Source organism: Manacus candei, unplaced genomic scaffold (assembly GCF_025592945.1).
Source record: "Manacus candei isolate 608988 ecotype Guabito, Panama unplaced genomic scaffold, ASM2559294v1 h1tg000118l, whole genome shotgun sequence".
In the NCBI taxonomy this organism is placed as follows: Eukaryota; Metazoa; Chordata; class Aves; order Passeriformes; family Pipridae; genus Manacus; species Manacus candei.
The window spans coordinates 509,128-524,173 of NW_026138166.1; the positions used below are offsets into that span (position 1 = coordinate 509,128).

Consider the following 15,046-nt stretch of genomic DNA (forward strand, 5'->3'; position numbering starts at 1 on the left):
TCTGCACTGCACCAAACACTGACCAATGGCAGGCAGAGGAGCGGGAAAACAGGGAAAAGGCGGGAAAACTGAGGGGAGGAGAAGGAGACAACATGGAGGACAATTTAAAAAACAACAACTGGGGGTACTCATGACAGTACAACAATACAGTGGTGAACTGGGAAGAACTGGGGTGAAACTGTCGCATTCATGGGGTGTCACATCCGGTATAAATGAGTCAAGTCCAACATATAAGTGTCCATTTATGGGTTGTAGATTCTCCTCCAGGCTTCGTATCTTTGCCACTCGTCTTCATCCCTTCCAACATGACGCAGCTTCATTCTCCCTCCTGCCATCTTGTGACTGATGAAATTTGTGTGCCGAGGTGATAGTCGTTTCAGTGGATGAGAGTGGATTAGCTGTCTCCTAGCTCATTGCATGCATTAATACCCTCCCATGATGGTGGTCTGATGGGAAAAGGAAAACTGATGAGCTCCCTCTGCCCTGGCATCAGGCGGGTGCAGGGTGTCCCTGCCCTTCCCTCTGTGCCATTTCCAGCTCCTGAGGGAAGCTGAACCCAGGACTCACGGAGCAGGGCAGGGCCAGGACTGCTGGGGCAAGCCCTGGCACAGCACAGCACTTGCACCCCCTGTGTTGGGAGCCAGGCAGAAGGACACCAACCTGAAGGGGATTTGGATCCCCATGGTGAACATATCCCTGCAAAATGTGTCATCATTTCTGCAGAGGGGGCACTGGAGGGATAAAAGACCAGCATGCAGAGCCTGTCCCTGCAGGAAAGACACAAGTAGCACGAGTGAGGCCCTGGTGCTGCTGAGCCCCTGCTGTGCCTGTGGGGGTGAGGGAACCACTCCTACTTGGATGCAGTCCCTGTGGAACCAGGCGGTTTTGCAGGCTGGGCACACCAGGGTGTGGAAGGTCTTTCTGTCCTCCACAGGCTCCAAGCAGATGAGGCATTGGGTGCCCGGCTCTGGAGTCGCCTCCACTGCCTGCTCTGGGCTGTGTGTGGGGCAGTAGGAGCTGGGGGGAAAAGGGGTGGGTGAGGTGAGAAGTGCTGGGCCCTTCCCTGGTGGTGGCAAGGAAGGGACAGGGGGTACCTGAATGGTCTGTGGAACTGAGTGACACAGCCTCCCTGCTTGGCACGGGGCAGGTGGAAGCTCAGGTCACAGTGTCTTCCACAGCAGGAAATGGTGGCCCCGCTCTGGCCACAGATGCAACAGCTCTGGAAAGAGCAGCCCTATCAGCAGCAGCCTCAGGGCACTCCCTCATGCCCGAGCGTCAACCGCGGCCGTTCCCAAAGCGCCAGGCTGATATATAACAGTCTTTTGCTGTGGGAGTGTTCTGGGCTCCTGAACACTCCCTCCTCACCAACTTCCAGCAGTTGTTCGTTGTAGTCTCTCCTCATGAAGTCCAAGAAGATAGCTTTGAGTCCTTGCTCTCCTGCTGCTGGTGATCTCTCCCTCTCGGTGTCCCACCTCGGTTCGTAGGCTGCTGCAGTGTAGCTTATCAAACATACGTGTCCTGGAATCTTCATTCCTCTAAGTCAGTTTTTGGCTGCCCCCGGTCAGCTTCAGTGGGCAACTCTCGAGCCTCTCTTGGCCCGTCTCCCATTTCGCCTGGGATTCTTCTCCCAAGCACTGAGCTGATTTATCAGCCCGTCCACTTGGCTCTGCTCAAGTGCTGAGCCTCAAAATCCACCCCCCACCAGCCCAAATGCAGTGGGGGGAAAAAAAGCCCCCTAGCCTTGGCCACAGGCAGCTCGGTTCAGTTATGCACTGTCCCAGGCGTCCCGCAGCTGCAGGGGGGGAAAGAAGGCCTGACCTCCTCCCTCTTTCCTCAGGTGCTGTGAATCTCTTCCTTCACAGCACACACTCCAAATGCTGACTCTAGTTCCCCAGAGGGGAAGAGAGGGAGCCCAGCCACCCCCTGGCCTTGTCCACCTACACGCAGCAGACACCAACAGCAAAACAACCAAGACAGCACTGCCAACCGTTTCCGGTGCTGTGATATGTGATTTTGAGCAGAAGCGAACCACATGGACAGTGATTGGCTCTCCGGGGAACACTGCCCTGGCACCCAATCACCTCTGAGCCCCTCGAACTCTCACGGGGGGCCAATTTCAAACTGTGACATCAGGTTAGATGTTCTGACAGTGTGTGTTGCAACAGACTGAAGATGCACTCAGACAGCAAGTTGGCAGGCAAGGAACAACAAACACTTTCTTCACAGCAGGCTTAGTTTTATAGTCTTTTTCTTCTGTCCACGTGCAAATACCATATCTCATCGGTTATATGTTCTTGTCCAGGCCCATCCTCTAATAGGCGGTCGGCATCCCTTCGCGTGCTGGCAAGTCTCAAAACAACACCTGTTATTTACTGCAGTTCTTCCTCCTTTTCTGCTTTCTAAGTCTCAGTGTTTACGTTCTTTTACCACCTCACAGCTGTAACTGCCCAAATTCAAGGCCTAAGCTGTCTGCAGCCCAGTTGTTTCCCACAGGTGTGAGGGATGTCCAGGTCGACAGTACTCCCTCAATATCTGTGAACCTGTACCCAACTGTAGCCCGTGGGCAAGGCTTTGGGTAACAGACTTTGTGTAAGTTGTTACCTATAACACTTTAGTTTTAATTCTGTTGCTGGGTAGTGAATCTGGACGATAGGGAGAGAGAGGCTTTAACCCCTCCTCCCAACTGGGGCCGAGGCCGACTCAGTTACCTGTAAAGGGCATCCAGCGGGACCACGAGGAGGTGCGACCACTGCGGCTGAGCCCAGTCAGTAACTCTGCTCCCACCTTAGGAGAGTGATAGTTACTCCCACCGTTAACCTGCACTTCACTGAATTTCTTCCCTTTGCCACTGAGAGCTCTGGGCAGAAATCCCAGCGCGTCAGCCCCCGCCGTGGGCCTTGGCGATGCTTGGCTTTAATTAACCAGTCGGATTCCCCTGGTCCGCACCAGTTCCGAGCCTGGTGCTGAGCCCTGGCCAAGGTGGGGCCCTGGCGTGGGGCCCCCTCTGGGGACCCTCCCCCACCTGAACCGTGGAGCTGATGTGTCCCCACCGGGCAGAGCGGGAACCCTCCAGACCCAGAGGGTCCACCCTGGGGCGGAGCTGGCACGATGTCATGGTTTGAGATAGCCCCAAAATCCTAATTCCCTAGTCCTAGCCCCCTTCCCCATCTCAACCTAATGTGGGATGGGCTTTCCAGACAAAACACGCCAGACTCAGAGTAGGGGAAAGGGAATATATTACAATGACTGTACAAATAAATATTATAACACATTATACACACCATCACAACTATCTCTACCATGACATATAGTATTTACAATGGATCAGATCTCTTCTCTCCTCCAAATAAAAGTCCAGGAGGGAAAGAAGGACAGATCCCTTCCAGTCTCAAAGCAGAAGCATCTTCTAAGGCAGCAGGTTTTCCTCATCTCTCTTCCATGCAGCAGTAACTGGGTTGTTGTAGCTGGATCTCTTTTCCATACGCACAAGGGGGTCTCCAAGCCCCTCAGCTCTCCTTCGGTCCAAGCGAAGGCTTTACCCGTGGACTGCCAGCAGGGACAAGACTCGCGTCACCACAGGTATATCACGAACTGCAGGGGCATCTTCGTGAAAGTCCCTTCCTCAGGGGATTCACCCCTGAGTCAGAACATCTTGGGCAGCATTCAGTTGCAAGCCTTTGCCTCAAGAGTTCTGCCAGAGCTCCTGTGCTCTGTCTCAGGCTGCCAGGTTTGTCAGCAGCAGCAGGGGGGCCAAGGTCAAACCCCCCCCCCCCGCATTCCATCTGGCCGTCCCGGTCCAGCTCCGGGACGTCTTTTGAGCTTCTCAGCTCCTCTCTCTCTCTCCAGTGCTGCATGTCCAAAACTCTTCTCCAAAATAGGAGTCCATCTCCCTCTTTTTCTCAGAGGGATCAAAGGAATTTTGGGGGGAGGGGGTCTGGTATCAGTTCTTACCCCCAGAACTCTGTCTCTCAGCTGCTGGCTCTCTTTTCCTCGGCTCTCCTTCCAGGAGTCTTCCCTGCAGTGCTGCATGTTGTTCCTGCTGCTCCTCCAGTTCAGGTCTTACCTGTCCTGGCTCTCTGCCAGTCTCTGGACGCTGCGTCTCTGCTTTCTGCTCTGTCTCCGCTGCCCAGGGTGGAGAGAAACATCTCCCAGCTTAACCACAAACACTTAGCCCAGTCTAACACTGTTCCAAGTCTTTGCAGTCCCTCCCCAGCCCGGGGCTGGGAGGGCCCAGAGGCCCCGAGGGGCTCAGAGCCCCTTCCTCGTGGCTCTACAACATGACCACCTCTCCTCAACAACCAAACTACAGTTTGTCTCTTCCGGTGCTTGTGATATGTTTACATTTTTGCAGGAGTGTCCATTGGGCAAAACTTCAAAACTTCCAGGGGTTTCCACCCCTTGGGGTCTACCACTTTCTTAGCCTCTGGGGGAAAACAAGATTCAAACCACTCCACACGAGTAAATTGGGATAATGAGTGATTGGTCACTCAGAAATCTGAACATGAAATAATACGTTCTTTAGAAGATCTGGTGAAGGAATTGTACTTTCAGTTAAATGAGGAGAAGGAAAAAGAGATGCAGGTAGAGGGGCTGCTGCTGGTGAGCACCGTGTTGGAAAGCTTCCCCCAGAGCTTTGGAATGCACATGAGAGAGAATCCGAGGGAAGAATTGCAGGATGTAGAACCTGTGACTCAGACCTTCTGTGTTCAGTGGAGGAGTTTGGGAGATGGTGAATGACTGTAATTCTGATAAAGAGCAAAACCTAACGTTTGCATTGACAGCTGATGACGAGGAAGTACCATTACGACCCTTAATTAAAACTGAGACCACAAACGATTGTCAGGGTCAGCAAACTGCTACTAAAATGGTGCCAGGTACAGCTATGGAGATGTGAAGGTCTGGCCATAAATGAGGTGAGATTGAAATCTGGCCAGTATTAAAGCAGTGGGATGCTGAGAGGCCAGGTGTGCTTCCCGGGTAGCAAAGAGTTAAAATCACTGCAGTAAACAGAGCAAGTGGGATCTGCCAAACTGCTGAGTTACTTTATGGCTCCCAGTTGAAAAGTGGCAATCTGGTAATCTTAACCCTAAAGGAAACACAGGGACTGTGCTCTCACAGTGCTGGGGTTTGCTGCAACACCAAACAGAATTTCTGAAGTTACAGCTAATTTGGCTCCACTGACAGCTGCAGCATTAAATGTTGCAAACCCAGGAGCCACAGTAGCAGCACACCCGTGCTTCAGCCCTGGAGGAGTGGTCTCAGCCTTCCCTTCTAATTCTCCTCCCTGGGCAGTTTATTACAGACAGTTGAATACCAATGCCTGGCCTTTACCAGCTGCTCTGCCAACCAGAGGGGACCCCCCTGAAAAATAGGGGAAGTTTGTGTTGTTTCCTTTTCCCAGGAATGCCAGCACTCCCCCCACTGAAGGTGAGAGGAACGAGTTGCAAGCAGGGCAGCTGCCAGCGGATTTCCCCGAGAAGGCTCACAGCCAGCCAAGATGGGATAATCATTTTTCCCTTAGGCCCTTTGAACTTTGGTTACTTGCTGCTTGAGTAGCATCCTGCCAGACAAGACATTCTTTCTTCTTTTTAAGGATTGGTCCATATTAGGCCAAATTTTCCCTTTCTTTTTCTAGGAACCTGCTGACAGGTGAGACCCAGCTGCCTGAAACCGATGGAACTTTTAATTGCCCCATAATTGCTTGTGCTGTCAGTTTATTAATGTTTGTGATTTGTTTGTGTTTCCATGGAAAGCAACTTGTTGAGAACTAAAAATATTTGGAGGATTTTATAAGACAAACTTCTATGTATTGCAAGTTTGATTTTTACTAAGTTTATTTTGTCTTTTTACTAAAAAGAATGGGGTGGGGAAAGCTTTTATCTTATGGACGTATAAGTTTGTCTCAGAAAACTCAATCAAATTTAGCCTGGGAGTTGGTACAAGAATTTATGCCTATTTGGAATCCTATAAATATGTATTAATCTTCCCACTCTGCCTCAGAAGGATTTAGATTTATTATGATTTGGCTAAATTTTTCAGAGATGTTAATGAGTGAACTAAATAATCTTAACAAAAGAAAACATTACGTGGGAAATGGTTGAGTCCCCCTTCCTAAACCAGAAGGAGGGACGGCCACGGACTGCAAAGGGGACATGGATAAAATACAGGAAGGTCTTTTACCAGCTCTCAAGACCTGTAACCAGTTTTGGAAACGCTTGTATTCTCACTTGAACGTGTCTGATGTACTACTGGGTTTCCTACCCTGTGTCCTAAGCAGGTTTTTTACTTTGCATCTCTTCTTTCATTTATGCTAATCAATATGGTAACTATAGTCCATTGTGCACCCCACATGCTTCTAAACTTTGGGTGCAATTTACTGTAGCAGCAATTGTAAAGGAATGTGATGAGGGGAATTTGCCCACTAGAATTTAAAAAAAAGGAAAAGCACCTGGGGATAATACAGTTAAATTTGAAAGGGAATTAATTTCATTTATGACCCCACCACCAGTAGAACCACAGCTTTTTGTTCTGTGTCAGGACTAAATCACAACAGAGCTCTCCCCTGTGCTCTGTCCCCTGAGAATGGAGCATAGGCTCGATGTAAAGATGTGCTTATATGAACACTCTTTTACATTTTGTGGGGCAGGAACGTTGCCTAGAAATTCTTCCAACTCGATGTGGATGTGGCCAAGAGAGAACCCTGTTTTAAAGCCTTTGAACTGTATGAACACACCTCCTTACAAACCCAGTCACACTTGTTCTGGTGTGCAAAGGGAACCAATTTACTGTGAGACCTGGAGATCCCCTTTGAGTCTTGGCTGAAAAACACGTGTCTTATACGTGAGGTGTATTTGTTGGGGATCCCCCTCGATGGGATTGAAAAATTAGTACTTGCTGTGGAATTCTGGGACTCATTTCAAGCCCCAGATGTACTTGAGAGACCCCTGGACTTGCAAGACAAGCAGCTCTGGTGCCCCACTTGGGTTAGCTTGGGGTGTTCCTGACTCATCACGCAGGTCTGAGGTGGGGGGAGTGCTGCCATCCATTTGCCCAAATCGTGTCTCTCCTTACCCATTGGCAGGAAGGACAGGGCAGGAACTGAGTTGTCCTGAACAAAGCTGAGACTGGATCACTGACACACGTGCCCCAGATTATTGTACGGTCGGGCAAAGGATAGATTTTCATCTTTGGGTATTTTTTACACCTTCTCTAGTTCTAACACACCACCAGTGGGCCTTGGAAAGTACCCCAGGGCAGGTGCATGCCCTCAGTAATTGGGCCAGGTGTGTGTTCAGAGAGCTGAACTTGGGAGTCCAGCAGGTGTCAAAACTGGCTTTACAAAATGGGTTGGCGTTAGATATGTTACTGTTAAAGGAACAAGGGGCGTGTGGAATGTTAAATCTTACTGAATGTTGTATTGCCATTCACAATGTAACGGCAGCAATTGAAAAAACCTGAGCCAAAAATGAAAGCAATGGCTGATCAAACATCAGAACTTTTGCAATCACTCCAACCCAAGGACTGGCTTCAAGGAATTGGCCCCAGCTCCTGGCTGATGTCCATGTTCTAATCCTTGGGACTCGCGGGGTGGGGGCAGTGGCTGATGAGGATTGGGTTGATGGTTGCAATTGGATTTACATTTTTCATGATTGGAACAGCTGATGTCCGTGGTATGATTACTCTTGTTGTTGTTTCTGCTGTTTGTGTCTTTTCTGCTCTGTCTTGTCTACGTGCACATCACCCTGATGGAAAACCCGTGAACTGAGGAAAAGTCCCTGGCAGAGAGTGTTTGAGCCATGGGGTGGGGGAAGGACTTCAATGCAGTTGCCTCTCTCCAAACCCTGTCAAAGCCACAGAAGGAACTTGCTGTAAGAGAAGCCACTGGACAAAAAATCCCCCCTGTGCAGACGGTGAGAACTTGAGATGAGCCCAGAAGGGAGGAATCTGCAAGAGGAAAGAGCTCATTCCAGGCAGATGGTGAGGCAGATCTGGGGAACCTCCTCCTTCCTGCATCTCAACAATAGTTCCCACTGTGGCAGCCTGGGGGAAAGGAAACAACTGCTCACACATGTGCCATCCCAAGTAATGGGAATGGGATCTAGGCCCCTTTTAAACTCCATGAGTTCAAGTAAGGCAGTAAAACTTAGGAGATTGATGTATCTCACCATACTCAGCCATAAGGTTCACATCTGCAGCGGACACTTTTATAGCATGGAGGCAAGAGGTACCTGCACTACCACTTCATGAGGTAAAGATGATTGACTGTAGTCAAGGGGGGGCTGTGGCAGGAGGGCCTACCCCGAGAAGGCCCAGAAGCCCATCAGAAAATGCCCACAGTGCAGGCTCTCATGCAAGCTGGCTGTGGTGAGTTCCTGGTGGTGCCACAGTGGTGGGTTTTGGTGTTGAATGAGGCTAAAACCAGCCTGGTTCACCAAACCCCAAACACATCCTGCTTTTTGAAGTTGGATGTGGCAGATAAGCTGGTGGCTGGCCTGTAAATTTGTGACTAGCAGTCAATCACTTTATACTATAAAAGTCCAGTCCACTTTTCTGCAGTCAGGTTCTTCAAACCTAACCCTTCTTGGGGTGACTGTGTGGAGATTCCTCCCTTGGGCTGGGGACCCCCCAAGGATACTCCTTGAGGTTGAGCAAAAGAGTTCTCCCCACAAGTGTTGGTATGGGTGAGTTACATCCAATCTCTACTTAATGATTATTTCCCTTCTGCTACCTTGAATATAATTGCTTCAGTAATTGCTTCAATAGAGTGCACTATCCTATCCTACCCTGTACTAGTAGTAGTTGTAGCCTTTATATTGTGCAGTAAATAATTCTCATAAAGATCTTCCCTCTGTTCACCTGTTGATTTGTCTGATCATTTGTATCAATAAATGATTCATTTTATAGAAATAGTCTCACTTTGTCATCCTTCAAACCTGCAGGACAGAAGTGGTTCAATCCCACCCACCTCTGTAATTCCTCAGATTTAAACCATTGACATGATCCGAGGCTAAGATTGGATCCAGCCACACCGAGACTCCTCTCTGAGAAGGACTTTAGAAAGCAAGGGGGTCCTTTGTGCCCCTTGTGACTCCCCAGCAGGGCTTCTGTAATAAATGTTGTCTGAGCCTTCCACTCCCACCCGCGACAGCGATCTGGGGGTGTCTCGGCCCTCCTGGTCTTGGAGCCAGAGGAGCTGCTCCCAGGTCTGCTCTCAGTGCTGCTCCTCGTGCAGAAGGAGCTGTGTCATGGCAGTCCCAGCCCTGAGGACATGCTGTTTGTCCTGGAAAGGGAAAGGAGAGGCTCTGCTGGGAGGGCTGAAGGTCGGTCTGTCCTCCCTGCTGGGAGGGGTTTCCCTTTGCCTTCTGGCCTGCAGGAGAAGGGCTCCCTGGAGAGCAGAGAAAGCAGCATTTCCCCATGCTGGCCCCCCAGGCCTCCCTGCAGAAGGGGCCCAGGACTGGGCTGTGTCCCTCCAGGGAGCCCCCAGCCTCGGGCACGGTGCTGGCAGGCTCCTGGCTTGGGGTGCTTCGTGCCCTGAGGTATCTGGATTCAAACCCCTGGCTGTTTCTCTCCTCCTCCCCATTGCACCTTTTCCTCCCAAGTGGCTGTTCCCCTCCAGCCTCTTCCACTGCACCCCTGCACTTGCCCTCCCAATACTCACCCTTTTAACCCTAAAGCAAAGCCAGGGAACAAAGTCATGGGAAGGGACCCGGCAGCTTCTCCACCCCAGCACTGGGGAAGGGACCCTGCAGCTCCTCCACACGCAGCACTGCCACATCCTGCCCACAGGAACCTCCCAGGCTTCCCCCGCTCCTCCTGCTCACTCACAGCAGTTGGGGATCTCCAAAGCCTGACCTTGCAGCAGGCTGACACTCCCCATGTTCCCTCTGAGATCACAGGGAGGCATCCAAGGTCACTCCAGCCCCTGTCCCCGGGATCCCGGCCAAGGAGCCGACACTCAGCACTGCAGACGGGCACAGGATCCGGCCCCTCCACACCCGACTGGGCACAGCAGGGCGAGAGCGGCATTGCCACGAAGGGGATGCACCGGGGGCTGCGGAGAAGGCAGAGACAGGCACTGAGAGGAGTAGGGAGAGACACAGGAGGCTGGGGCTGTTCCCTGGCAAGGCTGGGTGCTGGGCCATGTAAGATGAACCGGGAGGGTGTGGGGAGAGCTGTCTTCCTAAGGGGGACCCAGAGGAACCCTTGAGGCAAATGAGGAGGACAGAGAGGGGCAGAGACCCTGCAGGTTTTTCCCACCGGGTTCCTACCCTGCAGGAACTGGGATTGGGCTGGTAAGGCAGAGCAGCCGGCTGGCCCTGGTTCAGAGCAAGGAGGCACAGCAACTTCGTAGCCCCCAGTCCAACAGGGAGCTTTAGAGAAAGGGGAGGGACGTCCCCATGACCGCAGACCCCTGCCCAAACCAGGGGGCCGAGAGTGCCGTGCCAGAGCTGTGGCCACTTTGCCCAAGGCGAGGAGCACAGCCTCACCAGGGCCCTTCCCCGTGGCCTTCAGGTGGCTCTGGAGCTTGGACAGGGCACAGTGGGAGCAGGAGCGGGCCAGAGCCACCCAGATGTCACTCACAGCTGCCGTCACATCATCTGTCACCCCCTGAACAAGCACCACGGGACAAGCTCGTGGCTTCCATTATCTGGTGGTTTGACACTGTAATGGAACTACAGTGGTATTTTTTCCTGTCATGGGTCCTTTTTCCTGTCATGTATGTTTTTTGCCCATGGAAATAGGGAAGGTCTCCTTTCCAGGACGAAGCCATCCCAAATGTCCCATTGCTCTGGTGGCAACTCATGGAAGTTGTTCATGTCTGCAGCTTTAGTTGCAAGCTGTTTCCTTCCACCTCTGGCTTGGGCTGCTGAGGCTGCACCAGCAGCTCCACTGTGCAGGGAACAGAGGCTCTTTGGCTCTCTGGTCCCTTAAGTGTCAGCTCATTTGCATCTTCCTCTGGAAACCACCCTCACAAAACCTCCTATTGATGCATAGATAGCACATAACAGTGACAATGGGAAGCTGATGTCCAGTTACAAATTCAGACTTCCCAGAGCTGGGGACTGTCACTTCTTAACTTCATTTGCTGCCCCTTGTTTCCCTCACCTGCTGGAACACTCTCAGCACCCTGTCTCTTATACCCAGAGCTATTCTGGGGTTAGGTTGACAGCTTTTGAGCAAAGCTCTATTCTAACTGAGAAAGTTTTGGGTAGTCCCATTTCTGGAGAAAATTTATTTATTCTAGGATTCTATGATTGATGAGGGTTTCCTTTCTTCAAACCTTATAAGTTATGTCCTGACTTCCTTCTATTTCTTTTTTGGACCCAATGAATCCTGCTTTTTGCCGGCTGGGGTCCTATCTGTGCAGGTACTACTGAATATGTAACAGTTCTCCTCTAGTTGGGGGGGCTTTTTTGTTTTGTTTTGTTTTGTTTTTTAATTAATTTCTGTATCAGGGAGAGTTCAGAATAAACAAAACCAATATTTATTAGCAAGAGGTGGCCAACAAAAGGAAAAAACCCAAGAGAGAGGAAGGAGGAGAAAAATAAGCCCTCAGTACGACTCCTCAGTCCCCCAGGTGTTGCTTCTGAAGTTATCTCACCGACCCAGAATGCCCAGAATTGCCCAGAGCAGAAGCTGCATTCTGGGAGAGTCGGCAGGCTCACAAGATCGCAGCGTCCCCGCAAAAGGCAACGTTGTCCTTTCATGTGAAGCTTGTGTCTGCCGAGCACCAGCCATCTGCTTTTTACCCAATTAATTGGTGAGGTCTGCCTGGGCAGGTGTGGCCAGCACCACCCAGCCAGAGGCCTTCAGTCCCTGCCAACGTTCTGGAAGTGGTGCCCCTTCTGTGCATGCGTGTCCTTTGCAATTCCCCCATGCTTGCATGCTGTACTTCAGGGGGTCTTTTCTAAATGAGTCTGGCGGCGTACTTCATCCCCCTCCTCTTCACTTTCCTCTTCAAATGCCCTTGGAAGGCCATCAGCCAGTAAGAAGACACCAGTTAATTGCAGTTTGTACAAAACGCCTCCTTCAAAGACCAAGTTCCAGTTTCTCAGTGTTTGTTTTCTCCTAACTTGGCAGGAAAAGGAGAGACTCTCCCAGGTGGATGGGCCAAACACAGACCAAAAGTATCAACATCTAACACAACCCTGATACACCCGCAAAGAAAAAGGGAAATTTCATCAGCCTGCTTGCGGTGCACTGTAGTGTCCCTCCCCTGAGAAAGCTGGTGCAGAACTTGTGGGCCTTCACTTGGTGTTGTCATCGAGACAAAGTGGGACAAGATGTGTTTGAAAGTTTCTTCCTGCCCTGCTGTGTGCTGCCCGTTGGCTGGTGGAGGAGCAGAGCAGAAATTCACTGTTGGCATCTGGCAAAGCAGCAGGAGAGAGCAGTTGTGAGGGGGAGAGGGGGTGAGGTGTCTGCTCTTCAAGAGGGACAAGACAAAGGAGTTGGGGAATTGTCCTGGAACTCTGGCCTGGCAGGCTTGGAGCGCTGGGTGGGCATTTCTTGAGAGCTGTGGTGGCCCCACTTCCTCCTGAGCCTCATTGATGGCAGTGTGTCCAGAGGCAGCCCGGCTCCAGGCTGAAGCAAAAAGCCAGAGCGGGTGATGCGGGAGCTGCTCCAGCGCCTACCGCAGCCTCCGGCCCGGTGGGAGCGTCCCGGGCCCTGCCCCGGGCGCCCTGAGGCGGGGCAGTGCCCACTCCCGCCGGCCGCCCTCACAAGGCCCAGGCCGCCTCCTTGCCACAAGGCCCAGCAGGGCCGCCCTCACACCTGCCCCGCCCTGCCCTGTCCCGCCCGGCCCCACCCTGCCCCGTGGCCTCTGTCACACCCCACGCTGACGTGCTGAGCCTTCCACCAGCCATTGTGACGCCACAGGCGCCAGTCGGGCACGGCTTTGTTGGTGCCCGCAGCCGGCGCTCAGAGCTGCTGTAGCCTCTCGGGGAGCAGCAGCACATCCCGCTCGGGGAGCATTGCGCGCCTGCATCGCCGTCTGGGCAGCTGCAGGCCACGACCACTGCGCAGGGCGACCTCGTCTGCCTTGTGCTTCATACCCTGTGCCCGTCCTTATTCTCGCCCCTTTGTCACCCTCCCCCTAAACCTCGCCCCGTCCCATTCCTCATCCCCACTTGGCTCCCGGCAGCCCGCCGGGGCCTTCTTGCCCTTCCTGCTGCTGGGAGCTCCAAGCAGGGCCATGCCGTGGCTTCTGAGCAAGAAGCGACGGCAGTCGCCCTCCAGCAGCCCCAGTGGGCAGCCCTGGGCTGCCACCAGCTCCAGCAGCGCCTCCCAGCTCCGGGAGCAGGGGCTGGGCAGGCTGCACCGCGCGGCCGCCCGCGGTGACCTGGGCTGGCTGAGGCGCTGGCGCTGGTACGTCAAGGTAGTCGGCATCGACAGGCCAGACCAGGAGATGCGGTGAGTTCTGGGCCACGCTGATGGCACACCTTGCCTGCTCCTGAGCCAAGCTGCAGTAGTCCTCGGCAGCCCTCTCTTAGGGACAAGGCTTGAAAAGTGACATTTGCCCTGTCAGCTGGGACAGGGAACTCTTGAGCTTTTCACTGCTTGCAGCTGCCGCCCGGGCTCCAGCGTTGCTGCAAACGCGTGTTGCCCACCTGCCCCTTGGCCGTGCTCTCTCTGCAGGGCTGTTCTGCAGCTGCTCAGCCCTCACCTGTTCTCTTCTGCCCTCTGGCTCATCAGGGCAGGGTTGCAGCAGCAGCAGCAGCAGCAGCAGCAGCAGAGTCCGGGCAGGGTCCCCAGGGTGTTGGGTACAGACACAGCTTGGGCTCATCCTTTGTCTGTCTGGGTTAAGAGAGTCTGTTTAATTTTTAGGACACCTCTGCATCTGGCTTCGGCCAATGGCCATGCAGATGTCGTCAGATATCTGCTAAGGAAGAACAGCCAGCCCAACCTCGCTGACAGCTTCAAGAGAACGGCCCTGATGAAGGTGTGTGCAATGCCTTCTGAGCTTGGAGGTGGGGCTTAGTGCTGGGGTGTTAAAGGGGAGGTGTCTGGCAGGATTCCTTGCAGGGCAGGGCCATAGAAACACACCTATTGCAATGGGCACGGCACAGCCTCTGTTAGCTGATCTTTGAAGATGGTCTTCTATGCCAGCACTCGGGAGCTGAGGGAGTTGTGACAGAGGGGGATGAAAAGTTGGAAGCCTTTCCCTTTTGGTGTGTTGTTGCCAGGCAGTCCAGCAGGAGCAGGAAGAATGTGTTGCTGTTCTGCTGGAACACGGTGCCGACCCCAATCTGGCAGACGCTGACGGCAACACTGCCCTTCACCTGGCTGTCCTCTCTAAAAACACAGCTGTAGCAGGGCTGTTACTGGAGCATCATGCCAACAGTGATGCTCAGAACCAGGTAACCTTGGCACGGGGCTAAAGCTGCTCTTTCCAACAGCTGCAGAGCTTGTCTGTGTCTTTCTAATGGGGATTCTTTCTCCTTTTAGTGGGGATTTACCCCCTTCAAACTTGCAGCCTTGCAACAGCACGAGGAGATTCTGGAGTGCCTTGTGAACAAAGCAGCTGACAGGCCTGCTCAAGCCCAGGGGGAAAGGTGAGGGCTTTGTCAAAACAGCACCCGGGTGTTCTGGGTAGTCTGCAAGTGTGACCCAGACGAGGGGCGTGGCAATGAGCTGGGAAAAAGAAGGAGCAGCCCCGTGGAAGCAGTTCCCCGTGGGACTGGTAAATGCAGGTCTGCCCTTGGCTGCTCTCCTACCTCAGGGGCTCTCATCCTTTGCCCGCTGAGGTCTGCAAGAAAGCCTTGTCTGTGGTGCCCTCTCCCCACCCAGAGCCAGAGCCCCGGGGAAACTTGCCAGTAGCTCAGCAGCGTGGCTGCTCTGCAGGCCAGGGGGGTTTAAGGCACGGCAGAGTCGGTGCGTTCAGTGCTCTGAAGGGAAGCGTTGGGGGAAAGAGAACCAACACTGTCCCAGGGGACACGAGGGGCTCCGAGCACACAGAAGGAGAAAACTTCCTGCCATGGAGATGGTCAGGGGGTCGAAGGGCTTGCCCTGGGAGTTTGTGCAGCCGCATCTGGGGGGACTTTGAAGA

At 52.9% G+C, this 15,046-nt stretch overlaps 1 protein-coding gene and 1 long non-coding RNA gene across 2 annotated transcripts in view; both read left to right on the forward strand.

Moving 5' to 3' along the window:
- Positions 1-1,739: 1,739 nt before the first annotated feature.
- Positions 1,740-7,858, forward strand: LOC127462009 (uncharacterized). The gene is made up of 2 exons (XR_007900280.1): positions 1,740-3,110; positions 4,460-7,858. It is a non-coding gene; the product is annotated as an uncharacterized LOC127462009 (long non-coding RNA).
- Positions 7,859-13,005: 5,147 nt separating this feature from the next.
- Positions 13,006-15,046, forward strand: part of LOC127462017 (ankyrin repeat domain-containing protein 26-like) — a 31,115-nt gene continuing 29,074 nt past the window's right edge. Inside the window, exons 1-4 of the mRNA XM_051770275.1 lie at positions 13,006-13,410; positions 13,825-13,939; positions 14,184-14,357; positions 14,446-14,552. Coding sequence (XP_051626235.1) covers positions 13,193-13,410; positions 13,825-13,939; positions 14,184-14,357; positions 14,446-14,552 — 614 coding nt within the window. The 5' untranslated portion in view covers positions 13,006-13,192. The remainder of the gene's footprint in view (positions 13,411-13,824; positions 13,940-14,183; positions 14,358-14,445; positions 14,553-15,046) is intronic.